This window comes from Taudactylus pleione, unplaced genomic scaffold (genome assembly GCF_031769625.1).
Source record: "Taudactylus pleione unplaced genomic scaffold, aTauple2 ptg000048l, whole genome shotgun sequence".
Classification (NCBI taxonomy): domain Eukaryota; kingdom Metazoa; phylum Chordata; class Amphibia; order Anura; family Myobatrachidae; genus Taudactylus; species Taudactylus pleione.
In genome coordinates, this window is record NW_028284450.1 from 1123608 (window position 1) to 1144767 (window position 21160).

The 21160-nt window shown below is 45.4% G+C and overlaps 1 protein-coding gene across 1 annotated transcript; it reads right to left on the minus strand.

Moving 5' to 3' along the window:
* Positions 1-1962: 1962 nt before the first annotated feature.
* NDUFA10 (NADH:ubiquinone oxidoreductase subunit A10) lies at positions 1963-20607 on the minus strand. Its single transcript, XM_088460532.1, has 10 exons — positions 20415-20607; positions 19395-19563; positions 18988-19203; positions 15553-15639; positions 6263-6384; positions 6042-6121; positions 5357-5411; positions 4870-4955; positions 4011-4119; positions 1963-2201 (listed from the first exon to the last, which is right to left on the minus strand). Exons 1-10 carry the CDS (start codon positions 20475-20477, stop codon positions 2133-2135), a joined length of 1056 nt encoding a protein of 351 aa, XP_088316658.1. The 5' UTR covers positions 20478-20607; the 3' UTR covers positions 1963-2132.
* Between the last annotated feature and the right edge of the window lie 553 nt (positions 20608-21160).

Genomic DNA, 21160 nt, shown 5'->3' on the forward strand with positions numbered 1-21160 from the left:
CACCAATCCCCTTTACCCCATCACCAACCACAATTGTCCCTGTCTGTAACACGTTCCCACACACTCACTCCTTCCCTGTTATATTGGTTATAGGGCCTCATTCAGATCCGCTGCTCGCTACAAACGGGGCGGCTGTCGATGTTGATCAACAGCTCGCCCTGTTTTGTAGGCGGATAGGGGGTAGGGGGGGCTGGACAAACGGACCAGTGATGTCAGTAGTGAGCTTCCGGCTCTATTAGAGACCACAAGGGTCTTGTTGCAAGCCCGATGGTCACCTACAGCTTAGTGAGCGGACAGGAGGCCAACTTTAAAAAAAATAAAAGCGGCCGCCCTCATTCAGAGTGAGCACTCGCTTTTTGCGAGCAGCTCTGAATGAGAGCCATAGTGTTTTTGTCCTGTTATATGTGGTGTTTAGCTATAACAACAAGCCGGCTGCAAAAGAGGGAGCACAAACTCCATGTACTTTAAATGTAACTAATTTTACACCATATGTTAAAATTAAGATTTTAATAAAATTAAACTTTATAAAGAAATTCTGACTGCACAACTTTATTTAAAGGGAGCATTCCACACAGGTTTGAGCGCTGTGGTACAAAAACAATTTTTAAACAATACGTAATCTGAGGGTGGTCAGTCTTAACCCTAACCTCCCCCCACAACCTAAAGCCTAGCCGTCAGCATTCTGAGAATGTCGACATTTCACATAGCAACAGTGTGAACATGTTGACATTCTGAGGATGTCAACATATTGAACCATGTTGCATTGGAATGTCCACATTATGAATACAGACATGGTCATTGTCAACCAGGCGACCAGATCCCCCTTAATAATACTGCATGTGTTCCAATGAAACGTGTAACCCTCCTCACAAACATTTTTTAAAATTGAAAACGAGAAGTGCAAATGCTTCAACCTTCATCTTTTCTGGATGATAAAATTCAAGACATTCTGATTTGTGATAAACGTGTTCCCCTTATGGGACCATCACTCACATTTTTTTCTCCTAACAATTTAAAAACAATGGTACTGTACTACCAGGTGATGATGTGTGTGGGTACAGATATGCAGGGCCGTAGCTAGGGTATTATGGCCGGTGCCATTGCACAGGACACTACAGGGTAGGGGGCGCTGTTTGGGCCTGTCAAATTTCTGTTTAATATCATGCTTGTAGCTTCCTCTTATTTCATGCCCAGCATCTCCTGGCCTCTCTTATCTCTTCCCTGGCCCTTCCCCATGAAGCAATGGCCCTTTTTTGGGTGCATTATGTCCCTTTGAAAAATGAGGGGGCGCCAATGCTCTTTCTGGCACAGGGCACCAAAAAGTCTAGCTACGGCTCTGCAGACATGTACACATACACCTGTCCTCACATCATGCCAAATAGCTACGTTTAGAGCTCCACAGACTTTGCAACTTAGCCGCGCCAAAACACTGATCCTAAATACTTAGCACGGGATACAGTTAATATCCCTACGAAAAGTAGCAACGTTAAGGAAAACATACACAATCCAGGTTAAACAGACATGTCTGAAATGAGGGACCCACGCCATGCATCGTTATAAGTGAATCCTCTGTGCCTGATCACAAAACAATCACTGCGTGTGTGCAGTACAGCTTTCACGCATGCGCAATGGCTAACAATTGCTCATAATGCGTAATTGTCTGCATTTCATGCAGATCTGAATCAGACTCTATATGAGATCCAAGTTGCAAAATTGAGGATAGTAGCAAAACTGAAGAAAATGCAGAAAAATGTAAGAGAAAAGGGATAGGTGTAGGACACATCTGTACTGTAGTTTTGGAAGCTGCAGCAAGTTTTTCGTTGAATGCCAGGGGTATACGCTAGTGAAAACCACAGAGAATACAGCCATTGTGAAAGGTAAAAGCAGGCAATGTGCAAATGCCAATCATTTTGGTGAACTTTTACATAAGATTTTTTTATTAATATTTGAGACTGACAAATGTGACAGATAAATAAGGTTTATTCCACAAGGAGACCAGCAGTACAAGGGGTAGCGGCATTACTACTCCCTCATTACCAGTCAGCTATCAGAAGAGCTTTGCTAGCCGTTGAGGGGGAGATGGTCATTGGAGCGGATTCTGGGTACAATAAGACGTCAGCAATAATGATCAATCACTTCAACCAAATGTACTTGTCCCCGATATCTTCATTGTATCCCTTAGCATATTTCTTTCCTGGCAGCTGCAGAAAGAACCCAAACACATTCATAAACCTTATGCTTCACTCAAATAATACAAACATTTTCTTTGAGTAATACAGACTTGCACACGATTATGTATACAGATGTGCCCTCATGCACCTAGGCGAGAGTGAGCTGCGGCAAATGGCTTAGCGTCTTTTTTGCTAGAATGCGTGTCTTAGTCACAGCACAATGCAACAAGCCATTTTACAAAACTGGACTGATTATCTTGATGTGTGACACTTGTGTATCTGCGACTGAATCTGTATACGAAGCACATTTGAGCTTGGCGTGACCAGCAGCGGCATCGTAGCACTGCGTATACAGACTCAGTCGCATATAACAAGTGTTGCATATCAAATTAATCAGTGCAGTCTCGTGAAGCGGTTATATCACACTGCATTGCAACTAAGACGCACATTCTAGCGAAAGATACTCGCCACGACTGAGGCACTAGTGTATGAGGACACATCTGTATGCTAGACCTTTTTACACTATCTCTTTGCCCGCTTGTCATCATATTGTAAAGCGCAACAGAATAAGCTGGGGCTATATAAGTGCTAATATTATTTTTGGTCCTTTGTGGATCCAACTACACCCATAATATTGTCAAACATTCTTTGCCATAATTTGCATCCCCAAGATAATATATTTAGAGCAGATTACCACACACAACAGAATTGGACAGGACAGCTATCAAAGGAGATAACATGTATCCAGAGGTGGGTACACACTGTACAATAATCTGCCCGAACAGCCAGTACTCAGCTGCACAGATCTGATTATTGCACATTGTGTACACCAGGCATGTCAAACTCACATATATAATAAGCAGTTTATGGAGTGAGGCCTGTTCTATACTGGGAGGGGGCACTGCAATGGGGCTCTAATACAAAGGGCACTGCATATGGGGCTCTAATACAAAGGTCACTGCATAAGGGGCTGTAACACAGGGGGCACTGCATAATGGGCACAACTACAGGGTGCATTGCATAATGGGCACAACTACAGGTGCACTGTATAGGTAGGCCTATGGGGGACCCTAAGAAATTTTGCTGAAGTCCCCCATAGTCCGTAAGAAAATTTACTTTTTTTCTTCTTCTTGCGGCACACACACTCTTAGACCTTTTATATTTGTCCGGTTGGTATTTTGAGTTTGACATGCCTGGTGTACGCAGCACCTGGCGCCGATGATCGTTTCAAAAGCAGTCGGATCTGCTCCCAACATTTGGACTGCAGCATGACGTTCGTCAGGCACGATAAGTCGATAATGTGCCACAAATGCAGTGTGTACAGTGCATTTAAAAACGTCACCACAATGATCTTTAGGGGCATTTATCGTTCAAATGGGAACAATAATTGTGTAGTGTAATCTGGAAATCCAGATGTTCTCTATCGTTTCAGCTAGTAAAAAAAAATAAAAAAAAATTGTGGATCATTTCTCTAGTCCAGTGGTTCTCAAACTCGGTCTTCAGGACCCCGCACAGTTCACTTTTTCCAAGTCACCCAACAGGTGCACAGGTGTAGTCATTACTCGCTGACACATTTTAAAAGATCCACAGGTGGAGCTAATTATCTCACTTGTGATTCTGATTCTGTGAGGAGACCTTGAAAAAATGCACTATTCGGGGCCGTGAGAACAGAGTTTGAGAACCTGTGCTCTAGTCTGTCAGGTGTGTACCTAGCTTTACTAGCACCTTCCTAGAAATTAGAGAAAGCCGAACAAGGATATCTATATACATACATTGCACAAAAACAATTGGAAAATAAAATAGGTATAAATCATTAAATAATGTAAACAGGCTTCTTACAGATCGGAATTCATAGTACAACTTGTCGTATTCTAGGCCCCCGACTGTGATTTCAGGGATAAAGCTGGGCAGGAGATACAGATTGGCGACCCTGTATTTGTTCTGCACCCTACAAAGAAAGGCAGTTGAGTTACTGTTGTAAACAAATGGCAAAGGCATGCACTCTCACCCTACACGCATTTATTGTAATGAATCAACTACTAGCTTCAGTTTGAAAATGCATTCTCATCCATCACCTTTCCATCTAAAGCTGCCAAAATGTGTAAGTCCTCTATCTCTCAACCAGAAACTCCAATGACTTTTGGCAATACTTCCCTTACTGCTCTCACTCACATCAACTTGTCTGGTTTTGTAGATCACTATCTACACACTATCTGGCACATTCATTATTTTAGAAATCCTTCAAGAACATCTGTGGGCCGCAGAATTGTATTGGCTCACTTTTTAGCTGTATAAAAGTCAAGTAGAGGGATTGTCAACTGCAGTCCTTAAATACTACCCCCCCAAAACAGGTCATGCTTTCAGGATTTCTTTAATCATACAGAGTTGAGTTTATATATTCTGCTTGGTTAATGATTATCCCACCAGTTTCCACAAACAGATATCACGAAACAACTTGGTGGGGGGTACTTGAAGATTGGTGTTGGGGACCCCCGGTCTGGTATAACTAAAGGTCACTCCGCTTTTTTTATTTTTTTTTTATTTCAACCTACAAAAGGACCTTAATCAGTGGGGTAATCCTCTTTTGCAATATATTTAAAAACTTAAGGCATGAGTAACAGGCACAAAAACCCAAATAAAACCACCAATTTAATAATGCGAACATGCAGAGTAAGAAAATAATAAAGTAGGCACTCACAGTATGCGCAAATGATGAAAACTGACGTCGGTCTGTTCTGTCCATGGAGGCTTGGTAATCTTTATGTATTCAATATCTTCAGCAACCTGCAAAGTGGAGACATCTTACTAGGATGTTTAACAGTGCAAAGGATTCAACAAAATTAGACAAACATAAAGCGTAGTGAATAACTAGATGCATTACATAATTTCCTAATACACTATATACTGCTTTCATTTACAAGGAGCCAAATTTCCACAGTGCCGTACAGAGCAAAAATACAAAATAGGGTAAACTGAGTAGCAGTATAAACAGATATACATAGTAGCAATTGGGTGCATAAAATCACACATAATAGAATGGTACAAACAAAGCCACATAGTTACAAACGTGGGAATAATACTGACTAGGGGATGAACATTGGAAGTCAATAGTTAGCAGCAATCGATGTTCCCAATCCAATAAAAATACTTTTTCCACTGAATTGCAGTTATTCGATGGTCCTTACCTGTTCCACATTCTGTACTTCACTACTGGTGTAGTGCAAAACCTCTGAGGTCTCGCTGCAATGAGAAATTACCATTATACCATAACCCACAAGTATACATCCCATTTAACAGTGACCCCTATAAAATATAGTGGACAGAGGGATACAGCAATGATCGCAAGTGCAAATCCACACGCACCCAGTCGATTGCTGCGTACTGTGCATGCATCGCAGTGCCCGAACCCGTCACTGCGATCGGGAATGCAATCGCAGTGACGACGCAGACCATCGTAGAGTGATTGACAGGAATTACCGTTTGAGGGTGGTGACGGGGGAATGGTTGGAGAAATACAGGCGTGCCAGTGCGTTTCGACGCCGTTACAGGGGCATGCATAAATTAGCCAGAGCATTGGCATACGCAGCATGAGCTCTAGCGGTGTACAGGAAGATTAGCAATTTTTGGGTTAGGTCTGACCTGCCTTAATTGTGTGTGAGGCTCCGATGGTACCGATGTTTTCACAAACTTGCAAGGTATTACGGATGTGAGTAAAAGGAAGTGGGCGTCTTTAGGTTGTGCTGTGGCGCATTGCGATCGCAGTTATTTGCAGAATTACACAGCAGAACTGCATATGCGCTTGCTGCCGCAAACGCATCAGTGATCCTTGCTAAATCAGGCCTAGAGCCAGAATCACGGTGAAGGTCTCACCTAATCTTTGGGAGGAAGGATGTTTTGTAAATGTCCTCGATGCTCTGAAGGTAAGGTAAGGCAACTTTCTTCTCAACAGCCTGAGAAATGGAAGCATAGGAAAGGGTCTTGTGAGGAGAGACTAAGTATAACTGGAGAAAATGTGAGACAAAGCTGCAGAGCTTAAGGTGGCAGTAAATGAAACCGGAAGATTAACAAATAAAGGCTGCCAAGCTGATTACATTTTCTCTCTCTTGTATTTTCTTGAACACCTCAGCGGCCGGGACATCCACGTATATAACCAAGTGTGGAGGCAGGAATTCGTCAATGCTCACATTCTTCATCTCATTGTAATGTTCCACACCTGGGAGAGACAAGAGGGAGAACTAAACACACCTCATACATTTACAGAAATTATAATACAGTAGCTTTATGCATTTAAAAGGAAAATATATTAAGTAATTGAAACTGGTATTATATTCACATTCATTTATATCGTCCCTTTGACGTGTTGCAGTGTATGGTGATGACGGTAGATGTATTCCACCAGTCACAGCTCCCTCTATAAGAGGGTGTTGGAGCTCCTTACAGCCGGTTGCTCATTGTATTTTTCAGTACAAATGTACCAGGATGTAAAACTACCCACCTTACGCTTTATAATTTAAATGGTTCCTTGCAAGCTGAATAACGCATTTCTACCGACCCCTTTATTTGGGAAACGAATAATGGCGCTATACTAAATAAACAGCCTCCAATTCTCCAGTCTGTTACAACTGAATTAATAGAAAAAAGTGGGGACACTACTAATGCCGATATACTAAACGAGCAGATGCTATAGCCAGAAGAAACAGTCTTCGAAGTGAGCCATTTGACTTCCACTGATTCCAGGGGTTCGAATGGAGGTTCCTGAAGTGCTTTGAGCACCACTGACAAATCCCATGGAGTCACAGGAGGGACAAAAGGGAGGTTGTATACATAGAACACCTTGCATGAAGGTGTGAACATCTGGTATAGGAGTAATTCTGCGCTGAAACCAGATAGACGAAGCAGAGACTTGCAATTTGAGAAATGCTAGGCAGCGGCCTAGATCTAGGCCAGCCTGAAGAAAGGCCAGAATACGAGAAACTTTAAAAAGACTTAAGGGTCATTGGCCCTCATTCAGAGCCGTTCGCTATTTGCGGTCGTTCGTTTAAAAACAAGGGGTGGCTATTCAAATGATCCGTACGCACATTGTAGTCTGTTCACACCTCTAAGTCTGAACGAGCGAGCAAAACATACGCTCGTTTATTTGTTAAAAACGCCCCCTGGCCGCTCGCATCCTACGTCATGTCCGCTATTTATTAGATTAATCGAGTACATCGACCAGCGTATGAACTGCTCGCTATTCTTGTGGTTGGTGTTTGCTACCACAAATTTGCGAGCAGTTCTGGCTCTAAATTAACCCAGTGACGTGGTCAATGACGCTGCTGTTTTAAATATACACACCCATAAAACGCCCGTTTTGACCTTTAAGCACGCCTGCGTTCGGATCTCCACTCCCCATTTTCAAGCACCTTCCCCTGTTACCACCCACATACGCCTCATTCTGTCACTCAAAATAGCAGGCACTCGCTATATAGCGTACAAACGATTTTCGGCCGCACTGACTGGTTCGCGCATGCGTACTAAAAACCGTACGCATGCGCAGATGTGCAAACATCGCTCGGAACGAGCGTACTGCCGCTAACGAGCGGCTCTGAATGAGGGCCATAGTTTCTTGGAGAACACCATTGGAAATATGTATGCCAAATTCTGTGGTAAATCCTGGCTAAGGCCGGTTTACGTGCTCTGAGCATGGTCTGGACTACAGAGCTGGAGAAACCCTTAGTCGTTAGGAGGGAAGTCTCAAGAGCCAAGCCATTAAAGACAGACGGGCTAGGTCCGGATGTAGACATGAACCCTGGAGACAACAGGCCTACTCGTAGAGGACGTTGAAGAGGAACGTCTATGAAGAGCCTGTGAAGATCGGAGTATCAATGATGTCTGGGCCAAGCTGGATCTATTAACATGACTGTGCCCCCTTTCCTGTCTGAACTTCCAAAGCACTCGAGGAAGCAGGGATATTGGGAGGGAAGATATATGCCAAGTGGAAGTTCCATTTCACTGACAAGGAGTCTATGAAGGCAGCTTCGGAGTCCTTTGTTCTGGCTCCATAAACTGGAAGTTAGTTGTTGTGTCTTGAGGCCATGAGATCCACTTTTGGAAGACCACATATGTCCACCAGAAGCTGAAAGACTTTTGGATGTAGAGACCATTCTCCTTTGTGCAGTTGTGACAGCTGAGGAAATCTGCTTCCCAATTGAGAATCCCTGGGATGAAAACTGCGGCGATGGCTGGGAGACTGCATTCGGCCAAGGCGAGAATGTGTGGGACACTTCTGTCATTGCTGACTGACTTAGAGTACCCCCTTGGTGATTGAGGTAGGCCACAGCCATGGCGTTGTCGGACTGTACTTGTACTCGCCTGCTTTTCAGAATATGCTGAGCCAGAGAGTGAGAGCTCTGTAGCTGGCTTGAAGTTCCAAGATATTGATTGGCAGCACTGCCTCAACTGGGGACCATTGGACCTCGAAGGAGTGGTGGCAGGTTACTGCGCCCCACCCTCGGAGGCTTGCATCCGTGGTGAGGAAAGCCCAGTCCGGGATCCAAAAGGGACGACCCTTGTTTAAATGGGAAGTCTGTAGCCAGCAGGCTAGGGACAGGCGAACCTCTGGGGGGGAGGCTCATCTTCTGGGATCTGAGCAAATGGGGTAGCCCGTTCCACCTGGAGAGGATCAGGTGTTGTAGTGGCCTGGAGTGAAACTGGGTGAATTCCACCATGTCGAACGTGGACACCATTGATCCCAAGGCCTGCATTGCAGATTGAATCGACACTCGGCGATGGAGCAGTCTGCGTAGTCTGCGCTGTAGTGCTGAAATCTTTTTCGTCGTTAGGAAGATTCTCTGAACTCGAGAATCTAGGAGGGCTCCCAAATGTACCATCCTTTGAGAGGGTGCGAGGGAGGACTTCTTCCAGTTGATCAGCCAACTGTATTGTTGTAGAAAAGCAATGGTCATCTGTAGATCGTGGTGAAGAGTCTCTGAGGAGTTGGCCAACAGCAAGAGATCATCCAGGTATGGAAGCGGTCTGATTCCTTGACGATGAAGAGAGGCCGTCATTACTGCCATGATCTTGGTAAAGAATCGAGGGGCCGTTGAGAGGCCAAACGGCAGAGCCTGAAATTGGTAATGCTGCTGCAGTGTAGCAAACCAGAGATATTGTTGATGAGAAGGCGCTATAGGTACATGTAGGCAAGCATGCTGAATGTCTAGGGATACCATAAAATCTCCAGACTCCATAGCAAGGATAATAGAACGGAGGGTTTCCATACGAAACCTGGGCACCCAGATAAACTTGTTCAGAGATTTGAGATTTAGGATAGGCCAATGAGACCCATTGCTCAACTAAGAAAAGGGAAGAATAACCACCCTTGCCACGTTGTGAGGAGGGGACCTGAATTATTACCCCTGAATACAGTAAGGACTGAATGGCTTTTTGGAGCAGCAAGGTCTTGGTCGAGTCCGATGGTGGCCCTGTGTAAAAAAAACAGTTTGTGGGGGGGGGTCGCCTCAGGAAGGAGGAGACATGGTCTGATGCCAAACCTGGAGCCCCCAGGGAGAGGCCCACCCAGTCAGGCTACAGGCTTGTCTTCAGACTTGGCAGGTGGGCGTCTAGTAGCCCAAGGCTTGGAAGATTTGGCTGATGTCTGTTGCCGTGGAAAGGACTGACCTTTGGCCTTGCCTTGAGGACGAAAGGACCAAAAGGATGACGTCCTAAGTTTAGCATTCTATGTAGAGGGCAAAAATGCCGTCTTGGTAGTAGTCACAATTTTATCTAATTCTGGACCAAATAAGAGGTCTCCCGAATAAGGTAGAGACTCCAGAGCCCGATTTGAGTCCGAATCTGCTTTCCAGGAACGGAGCCAAGCACTACAGCGGGTCAGTAATGCAGTGGCGGATATCCCAGAGGCCAGGAGAACCATATCTTTAGCTGCTATGTGGTCCATAAGTTTTGTCAGCTTTGTGAGGAGCCTGGGGCTGTGTAGCAATTAATACAAAGACCATCCTGAATGAGGTCCTCTCGAGCTAAGCCTGCTGAACAGGACAACAGAGTAGGGGCAGCAGTATCAGGCTGCTTGTTATTCTTTCCTCTGCCAGACATAATCTCAGCAATAATAGAATACACAGTAGCATACAATGCAGTGAACATCCTGCAGTATGTGTATTATGACACAGTGTAGTGTGTAGTGCTATATAGTATGTGATAGTCCTCACATTTATAGAAAAAATGTGAGGGACAGTGAACCCCCTATACCAGTGTTGGCTAACCTTGACACTCCAGCTGTTATGGAACTACATAACCCAGCATGCACTGCTACAGTTTTGCTATTAGGGCATGCTAAAACTGTGGCAGGGCATGCTGGGATATATAGTTCCACAACAGCTGGAGTGTCAAGGTTAGCCAACACTGCCCTATACCTTAGGGTGTCAGGATATATAGCGTTCCCGCTAGGCTGTTTTTAGCGGGGCGCGGCGCCCTGCCCTCCTTCTGGAGGGCAAAAAGCACCCTGCCCTCCAGGAGGAGGGCAAAAAGCGCCCTGCCCTAACAGCCTGCGGGAGCCGTTCTCACTGCGTCCCGCGGGTGGACAAACATGCGGTGACCCGGTCAGCGCCGGAGAATAGACGCCGGGCGCATGCGCCCGGCATCTATTCTCCCTTTCTGCAGCGCTTGGGGGCTGCCCGGCATGTCCGTTATCGCCGGGTACGCCCCCAAGTATGACGAAAAGGGGACGCGTCTTATAGACATGCCCCCTTTTCACAACCACGCCCCCTTTTCGGGCACGCGCACACGATTGCCCTCTCTAGCTCCGGCACCCTGCCTGCCGCCAGAGGGAACACTAGATATATAGAATAAAGGGACAGTTATAAATTGACAGTATAGAAAATAGAGAATAGCGCTAGCACAAGTTACATACAAACGCAGGAAAAAAAACATTACATGTCTGCAATGGGCACTAAAATCAACCACACAGATCACAGTGGCTGGTAGGATATTGCGCTGTATAACTCAGCCCATGGGAGAGGTATACAGGGAGACTGGACCCAGCGTTTCCCGGAGACCTGCTTGCAGAAAAAGGCTGCCGCGCGTCTCTGAGGGGAGGAAGGTGAGGGAGGAGCAGCTCAGGGATCACCATGATCCGCAGTGGAAAGGCGCACTGAGCTGGGGGAGAGGCTGCAGGGAGAGCGCCTTTTCCCATGGCTGACGTTAACCACCAGGTCCCCTGGCAATAACAACTGCCTCTGCGCCAGTATATTGTGCCCCGGTAGTGTAGTGGAGTAGTGGGCAAGCCAGTGTCCACATCAGCGCCTCCTGTCTGTCCCCTGAGACCAAAGGTAAGACTGCACTAAACCGCAGGTTCCCGCCTTACCTGTCCCCTGGATTCCGGGCTGCAGTCTGGGGTCCGTAGAGCCTGCTAGATAGTTCCCCCAAGAGCCCCGCCAGGAGTACCTAGCACAGGCTTGGTGTCACAGCACCGCAGAGGGGTAATGGGGCGGCAGCGCAGACGTCCGGAGGACTGTCTGGTGCTGCTTGCTCATTAGTAAACAATAGAAAATAAATTCAATCATAAAATTAAAGCTTAGGCGGCTTAATGCAGCCCACTGTTATAATGGTGGTCCAGCTCCTGCAGGACACCAACGAAACTGGTGCCCTCAGGCTGTGGGCGGGGTATAGGGGGAAGGACCGGAGCATATTGGGATTGAAAAGCTTTGCGGTTCGTGTCCGATGCTCCAGGTCCCACCTACACCCCAATGTCTCACTGTGGAGCCCTATGAACCCTGAAGAAGAAATCTATTTTAAAAAGTAAAAATGTTTAGACTGAAGGCTTGATTCAGCAGCAATCTAAACTGCGATTATGCATGAGAACGCAGCTGCGAAAATATGATAATGTTTGCCAAAGCTCAGCCGGCATGAAGACACCCACCTCTGCTTTCTCATATCTGTCCGCTGTAGCTTTGTCGTAAACATCGGTACCATCGACCACTCAGGCAGCATTTACACCAGGTCTGACCTGCCGCAGACATTGCAAGTCTCTTCGCATGCAGTGGGCTCTCAAGCTGCATATGCAATCGCAGTGGCTAATTTATGCATGCAAAAGCAACGGCGTTCAAAAGGACAGGCACGCGTGCGTTTTTACGACCAGTCTCGTCACCACCGCCAAACTCTGAAAGTCTGTCACTCACTCTGCGATGGATTCCACTCTGCGTGTCCGATCGCAGAGCACACGCAGTGCAGCTTATTCGCATGCGCACTGGCTAACAATCGCTCAATCTGCGTAGGTAGTTGCATTTGCGATCGCTGCTGAATCAGACCCTTAGTGTAGAACCTCTGGTGCATTCCTCCCAATGAATAATCATGCACTTGGAGGCATTTAAATAGCATAATTTGGCCAATAATGACATGTAAATTCCACTTTTGGGGTGCCCCACTTGAATATGAGCTATAGCAAAACATGCAGATTGAGAGCCCATTCACTAGAGTACATCTACAGCAAATGAAGTCTGAGAGAAAGTTCTCCAGCAGGAATGTGTACACCCACGGCGAGTGAGGCATAGGGGCTAGATTTATGAAGCAGTCACCGCTTCCCAGCAGGTTATAGCTGTAAATTTAAAGCAGCACTCATATACAGTGTAAAGCCCTGCATGCTTTACACTGAATGTGGGTGACGCTTTCAATTTTCAGCTCTAACCCGTTGGGAAGCAGCAGCTGCTTCGTAAATATAGTCCATAGACTTCTGCCCAAACCAGTATTCTGGTGACCTCAGCCTTGACCTTTTTGCTACCTGCAACTGTTCCTAATTATTCTATGACTCTCTGTTGTTTAAAATATGTCATAGTGGTACTGACTAACTGGACCAGATATGGGTGACCCTTAAGTTTCGCTATCTAATGGTCGAAAGAAAAGTATATTTTGCTTAGCTGAAGGACGCTTGTTGCGAACACCAGACACCAATATGGGTAAAAAAATGGCATGCGTTCGGCATCCTGGCGGTCTGGATGTCGACTCGCTTACCTTACCGGCATCAGAATACAGATGCTGATCATCACGACCGCCGGGATCCCGAAGTTAAGTAGCGATGGGGTGTTAGGGTTTAGGGTTAAGTTTAGGGTGCGGGAAAGGGGAGGTTAGGTTCAGGCACCAGGGAGGGAGGGTTAGGGTAGGAAGAGGGGGAAGGGTTAGCATACCGACCACCAAGTGTCGGTATGTTAACCCTGTCGGGATCCAGGCATCTAGATTCTGACCGCATGGATCCTGTGTCTATATTACATAACGGTTCCCAAAAAAAAGTGGCTCACAACAGAGAGTCTGATTTACCATCAACTTGGAGGGAGACAAGCTAGTTGAGTGAATGGACCTATTCTCATAGCAAAGAATGGAAAGCAGAAGGTCCTTGGTGTAATACCGTGCAAACTGATTGGCCTTAAAAACCAACACCACCATGAGCAGAATCTGTAGGCACTCTGTTGCCACGCACCTGCTGTAGCGTTCTAACACCAAATAATGAAGGTGTGAGACCTGGTCAACCAGCTGAAGGTTAATGATCATCCAGATATGGAATCACTGTGACCTAATGTTGTCAAATTACTGTCAGGCCAATAACAAGCATTAGAAATGAGAAGTGCTGGTCCTGGACCAAACCGAAGGAACCACTACTGAGACACACATGGGGAAGGATGGAGAAGTGGACATACACCGTAGCTAAGGGCGAAAAAGACTTCCCTGTATTATAAACCATCTCGGACGCAATTCAATCTTGCAGCAGAAGGTCTTTACAAAGGTGTGAAGTGGTCCAGGTTTATGCAGGAACAAGAAAATGCAGGTGCACACTTTAAGCACTAAAGTTGGTTACACACTATACAGTGGGCTCAATTCAATATGAACTGAATAGCGCCGGGAAGGAGCTCCTGGAGCTATTCAATTTAGCGTGCGGTTTTGTCGAAGAATGCCCGCTCTTGCGCCTTAAACATGGTGTTTAGTTGCAAGAATCTGCATTCTCGGACATGTGACCGGCGTGTTGCCGTTTCCGCCGCACTAAGGGCAGAAACGGTATCGCGCCAACAGTTTTGTCTGATTTCTGCACGTCCCCCAGGGGGGCGCAAGAAGAAATCCTTCAGTCAGGCTTAACAGCGTACTGAAATGGAATAGCACCGAGAGCTCCTTCCCGGCGCTATTCAATTCACGCTGAAATGAATTGAGTCCAATGTATCACATCGTATAATGTGCATACCCGGTCATTCACGATGCTCCAATCTGCTGTTCTGCACGGTAGATAGGACGATGTAATGAACGATGCAGTGCTGTTATATGCAACATTTAACGATACATCACGCCATCGTGCGCTGGATCAGTGTGTACAATGTATCATTATATCGAACCACTGTTTGGTGTGTACCCAGCTTAAGAATACTGATAGTCAAAACAATTATGATAAACTCTACAATTAACATGAAGTATAAATGTGGTCCTTTGCACGTTTCGCCAAAAACGTGTACCCATCCACCACGTCAAGGTGAACCCAATCAGGCGTGTCCCTAACACAAACACATAATATCAGTTTATCAAGGATTTATAATAGTGCCCATTCTAATATGTAGACATCACCATGCATCATCACTAAGGATTTCCTTCAGGTAGCAAGGCCAGCTATTTTACATGGCAACCCAGTAACATCACCATATGACATCACTAAGGATTTCCTACTGGTAGCAAGGCCAGCTATTTTATGGGACATCCCAGTAACATCGCCATACGGCATCACTAAAGGATTTCCTACTGGTAGCAGGCCAGGTGTGATACAAAACGTCGACAATCATTTGGTTGACATGACAAATGTTAGACAGTTCAAAAGGTCATCAGGTACAAAAGGTCGACTGCACCTTTTGTATGCGGAAATGATTAGAGCCGCTCCTGTTTATTTTCTTTACAACACTCACTTCCAATTCTGTTGTCTGTTATACGTTGAAACTATTCCAGAAAAATTTCCCAGCATTCCCTGTCAAGTAGCAACTCAGAGTAATCCCATAAAGCATTGTTTACCAAATTGAGTGCCACGGGGCACTTGCAGGGGTATCCAAGACCAAATAAAAATATTTATGGTCAATGTGATTGGCAGCCACAAGCACTGGTTTTGTCTATCATAGACTATGTGGACAAACAGAATCACAGCCCTGTCCATCAACACATTTTTGCTGAATTTTTCAACAAACTTTTGGCCGAGGGGTGCCGTGAAACAAAATGCTGATAGTCTAGGGCTCCATGATACATGAAAAAAAATAGGAACCACTGCCATAGTGGGTGGAGCATCAGAGGTTTTCCATGTATAACCAGTAAATAAACAGAGCTTTCTATGTAATGCGACAAATAGATCCATTTAATTCAGCGGGAATCTACTCACACTGCTTGCGGATGTATCCGTTCTTCTGCATGGCTTCAAGGAAAACGTAATCGCTGAAGGCAGAGCGCTCCAATATCACTCCCTGACCTGTAGAAAACCGCAAAAATATATATATTTACAAGAGAAACAAAAAATTATAAATAAACAAACTGCACCTTTAGTCCTAGGGAGCTTATGTGACTGTATTCAGCGCCAACTGCCTAATCATGTACAATTGTGAGCAAAAGTTTTAGGCTGCAAGGTAAGTGCTGCAAAGTAAGAATGCTTTTAAAAATAGAAGTAATCTAAATCAAATCAATATTTGGTGTGACCACCCTTTGCCTTCAAAACAGCATTTATTCGGCTAGGTACACTTACACAAAGTAAGGGATTTTGTAGGATTATAGTCAGGTGTATGATTAACCAATCATACCAAACAGGTGATAATGATCATCATTTTCATATGAAGGTTGAAACAGAGTAATTAATGGAAACAGTTGTGTAGGAGGCTTAAAACTGGGTGAGGAACCGCCAAACCCTGCTAAGAAGGTGAGGTTGTAGAAGACAGTTTCATGTCACAGGTCATACACCATGGAAAGACTGAGCACAACAACAAGACACAAGGTAGTTATACTGCATCAGCAAAGTCTCTCCCAGGCAAAGATTTCAAAGCAGACTGAGGTTTCAACATGTGCTGTTCAAGCTCTTTTGAAGAAGCACAAAGAAACGGGCAACGTTGAGGACCGTAGATGCAGTGGTAACACCATATATTGATTTGATTTAGATTTCTATTCATTCACTTTGCACTTGGTTAATGGATAAAAATACATTATTAACACTTCTATTTTTTTAAAGCATTCTTACTTTGCAGAATTTTTCCACACCTGCCTAAATATGACTTTTTACCATAAGGATCATTTTCAGCAGTGTGAAGTCCTTACTGAAACTGTGCGCAAACATGGATATCCTTAAAACCTGAACTGTAATGGCAGAGTTTGGGAAACTCTGATATAAAAGTCTGTGCTCTGCCATGGATATTCTTAAAACCTGGACTGTACGGGTGCCTTGAGGACAGAGTTTGGGAACCTCTGGTATAACAGTTGTGGTGTACTGTGGCTAGTGTGATGAATTTAAAATCAATTCAATCACAGATTTCAGAAATTCAAAAGCTTGGCCTACATAAGACTCATCATTCACATTAACCTCTTTACACGACTTCATGTCTTCCTTATATGGCATACACATGACCAAATGACTCCCATAGCTACCAATAGATATTTAATGGCTAGTATAACAACAGATAGAGAGGTAGATTTCTGCTAGCTCCCATACAGTAGGTAGTATCACCGCAGTGAACAATATTTCATGACTATCATATACAGATGTGACCTCATTTGTCTTTGCTGCAGTCTCGCCAAACAGCCCCTCTTGCCGTGCCTGGTCCCGTGAGACTCTGCTAGCGCAAGGCGTCTGTTTTGCTGAACATGCATCTAAGTTGCAATGTGATGCGACTAGGATGCACCAGGAGACTGTGCCGATTAATTTGGCATGTGACACTTTTATATCTGTGTGCTACTGAGTCTCTCAATCATAATGCACCGGCCACAGCTTTTTTCCACACCAGGTTCAGTTGTACACAGATATGTCACATATCAAATGAATCAGCAGTGTCCCCTGATGCATCCTAGTCACATCACATTGTGACTTAGGACCGTATTCAATTAGCGGCGAAAATGGCCGTTTTCTCCATCCCAGACAAGGAGACAAAAAAAAAAAAAAAGTAAAATCCCTAATTTTGGCTAAAAATGTGGGGATTTCTTTCAGAACCCTTTGAACACCCTCCCTAGTGATAAACTACCCCAACATTTTTTCGTAAGTTACGTACTTTGACAAAAAACGACCGCGCAAATTTTAGATAAAAAAAATAAATTAAAAATTGTTAAATGATAGAAAGCTATTTTTTTTTCAGGAAATTACTGTTCCACGTAAATTGGAGGCACGTTAAAATGGGTGCTGGTATATTTTCATGTTGTAAAAACGCAATTTTAAAAACCGTTAAAAAACTGCCTGCTGCGACCGCGTGTGATGTTTAAGACACATCCATACAGCCCCCTGAAAAATCAGACCCAATACTTTAAAACCATGTTCAACTATTTTTTTTTTTACCCCAAAAATTGCACGGACGTTTTTGACAAAGTACGTAACTTACAAATTATTTTTGGGGTAATTTATCAGTAGGAAGGGGTGTCTAAAGGGTTCTGAAAGAAATCCCCACATTTTTAGCCAAAAATATGGATTTTGCATTCTTTTTCTCCTGTCTGGGATAGAGAAAACTTTTCTCCATTTTCACCAGTTTGCCGTTTTTTTTTGGTGAAAAATTATTTTTCGGCGCTAATTGAATACGCCCATTAGACGTAGTTTCAGCAAAATAATCCAGACGCAAACATGGGACCTGGTGGCTCACTCATGCCAGGCATAACTTGCTGCATGGAGACTAGATACACCAGGGCTCGACAAATTTTTCTAAAACTTAGGAGCCAGGATGAAAGTGTAGGAGCCAGACCCCCCCCTTCCCCCCGGGAAGCATTACTGAGCACCTACGCCCCTGACAACCAACCCCCATGGCCACACCACTAACTGGGTGCCCCAGTAGTAATCCCCCCTCTGCAGTGCCCCCAGTAGTAATCCCCCCTCTGCAGTGCCCCCAGTAATAATCCCCCTCTGCAGTGCCCCCAGTAATAATCCCCCCTCTGCAGTGCCCCCAGTAGTAATCCCCCCTCTGCAGTGCCCCCAGTAGTGGTTCCCTTATGTAGTGCCTCTTTAATCAGTGCCCCCAGAAGTGCCCCCAGTAGTAGTCCCCCCTATGCAGTGACCCCAGTAGTAGACCCCCATAGTGTCCCCAGTAGCGGCCACCCCCACCTATAAAGTGCCCCCACAGTAGCAGCCACCCTCACCTATGCAGTGTCCCTACAGTAGGGGCCACCCCCACCTATGCAGTGTCCCTACAATAGCGGCCAACCCCCCATGCAGTGCCCCTTACAAAATAAAAAAAAATATAAAACTTAACTTACCTGATCCCCGCTCCTACCGAAGACCGCCACTGTCCGCTCCTCCTGGCCGCTCTGCACTATGGAGGAGACGTCATGATGCGACGTCTCTCCCAACCTGCTGCGGGGTGACTCTCATCGGCTACTATAACAAACATACAGCCGCCACTGACGGCAATATGTTTGTTACTCTGTAGTGTGGACCGCGCTCGCGGTCTGCACTACAGGGCCCGGGAGTTGCTGAACCCTGGGCGCCAGGCAGCCAAATCTGGTCGCCATGGCGACCTGGCCCCCGGGTTTTGTCGAGCCCTGAGATACACAGCTGTAGTAGTTATAATGCCATTGAGAAAAAAAAAAAAAAAAAAGATTACAGAATCGCTTACAACCACATTGTTTATAGCCTGGGTACCTGTTCTCAGCAAATGCTCCAAGGCATCAGAATACTGTAACATACGCATGCTGAACATCCATGCCTGCAAGCGGTACGAGTTGCCATCAGGACAACTGGGGTCCTCATAAAACTTTTCCAGGCTGCAAAGGCCATTGAACTTGGAGGGCAGGACTGTCCCATCACCATAAGCCTTGCTTAAAAAATTCTGATCTGCTTCAGGAAAATATTTCATATCTGGAGAAAGAAAATCAGAGGTAAGAAGGAACGCTGTGAACTGCTCACTCAGTAGCCAGACATAAAGTTAGACTATAGTAACCAACTACAGCTTCTCAATCTTCTGCATCTGTTGGCTAACACAAATTCTTCTAAACATCACTCAGAGTACTATCAACAAGCTCGTATCTGGTAGTTATGGATCATCTCACCCAGTCTGGCAGCCAGCTTCTGTGCTAGTTTTCCTTTGCCAGACGCCAAGTTTCCATCAACGGTGATAATCTTGCTGTTTGGCCCAAACCGCTTAGTGGTTCTCTCACCCAACATGTATGCCCAGAAGCCATATTTCAGCCCATGTCTTGAGCTGACATGAAGTTGAGCCTGTGCAAGTCAAACAGTGAAAGAACACACGTTAGACCAGAAAAGTTGCTGACCGTGAATTAATTTTGCCCAGAACTTTATTGGAGATTTATTTATTTATAGGGTGCCACAACAATTGGTCCGAGGTAAAGAGGTGATGCATTCAGGATATAGACAACTATTATGTCGACAAACAGCAGATCAGCATGAGCGTGTTGGGGGCACAATGCCGACAAAGTTAAAACGCATCTTAAAGCATTTTAACGGTGTCGACAGTATAAGTGTAAACGTGCTGCTTTACTAACATGTTTACACTTCATAACCATAAATGCTTTAAGCTGCATTTTAACTTTGTATGCATTGTGACGCCGACATACTATTGCCCATCTCCTGTTTGCCAACATCCTGAATGCTCTACTGCCCTCTATCCCCGATAAAGTTCTCAGCAAAAGTACTTCAATATTAGCAACATTGCTAATTTCCGTGTATATATATATACACACACACACATATATATATATATATATATATATATATATATACACATATACATATACACACACCCATACACTTAAAAAGCGCACCTGGAATACTTATTACATTATGAAGATTAGGGAGAATTAACATGCATTAGTAAATGTATTTATACACAGACTAAATAGGATGGCACTGTGCCGGTGCTGGAGACTGGAGAATAGGGGACATATGTGGGACAACTCTGCATGACGTGAGACAGTCCCTGGGATAGCATCTGACAGTGACATGACATGTAGTGTGACTGACATCCCGACAGCCAGTGAGTGGGGCCTCCGCTAGCTCAGGGCAACGCTCTTAATTGTTCTTCCCGTTTCCTCTTACAATCCGCTCCTCACCACGCCATTAATCCTGACTTTCCCGGTCACCCTCAGGCCACGGAGCGCCGCTCTCCCCAACATATCTCTGCCCTTCCAGGGACACTCTGCGTCGGGGTCCTTCCTGGTGTCGGCGGCGCACTGTGTGACGTCACGGGCAAACCTTCACCCTGCCTGCTGTTTCCAGGATTTGCGGTCCGGCAGCTCACTGCTTCCTCCTAGACCTAACCCGGAAGGCTGATTGTCCAATCCACAGACAGCCCAGCCCGCACTAGCGCCATCTACAGGAGCAAGAGGGGACAATTTGTTTTATTGTTACTCGAGAGGCCGTGGCTGTACTGTGCCTTGATATGTTGTGCATGGTACGTGATTGTACGGAAATGTACCTTTCCGTGACTGTACGCCTGCATCCTGCACAGTTCCCTGCTCTTAATAACATAACCAATGTGCGCGGCTGCGAGGACTCCTGAACGATTATAGGGGAGCTGGCAGGGGCTCACCTGGATTACCTAGGTACAATCTGTGCTGGGTTCCCGGCAATTATACTGGCAGTAGCCGGCAACGGAGCCTCAACAGCCACGTGTGAACCTTGTGCTGTGGAGACCACCAGTAGGTCAGCCATCGCCAGCATGTACTGTACGTTCTTGCTCTGCTGCACTGTGCAGCGATGAAACGATAATAGCCTCTGCCGTCAGCTAATCTGCTCCAGCAAGTGTTGCCAACTCTGAAATGAAAATTAAGCAACCAATAAATTAAGAACAAGCCCA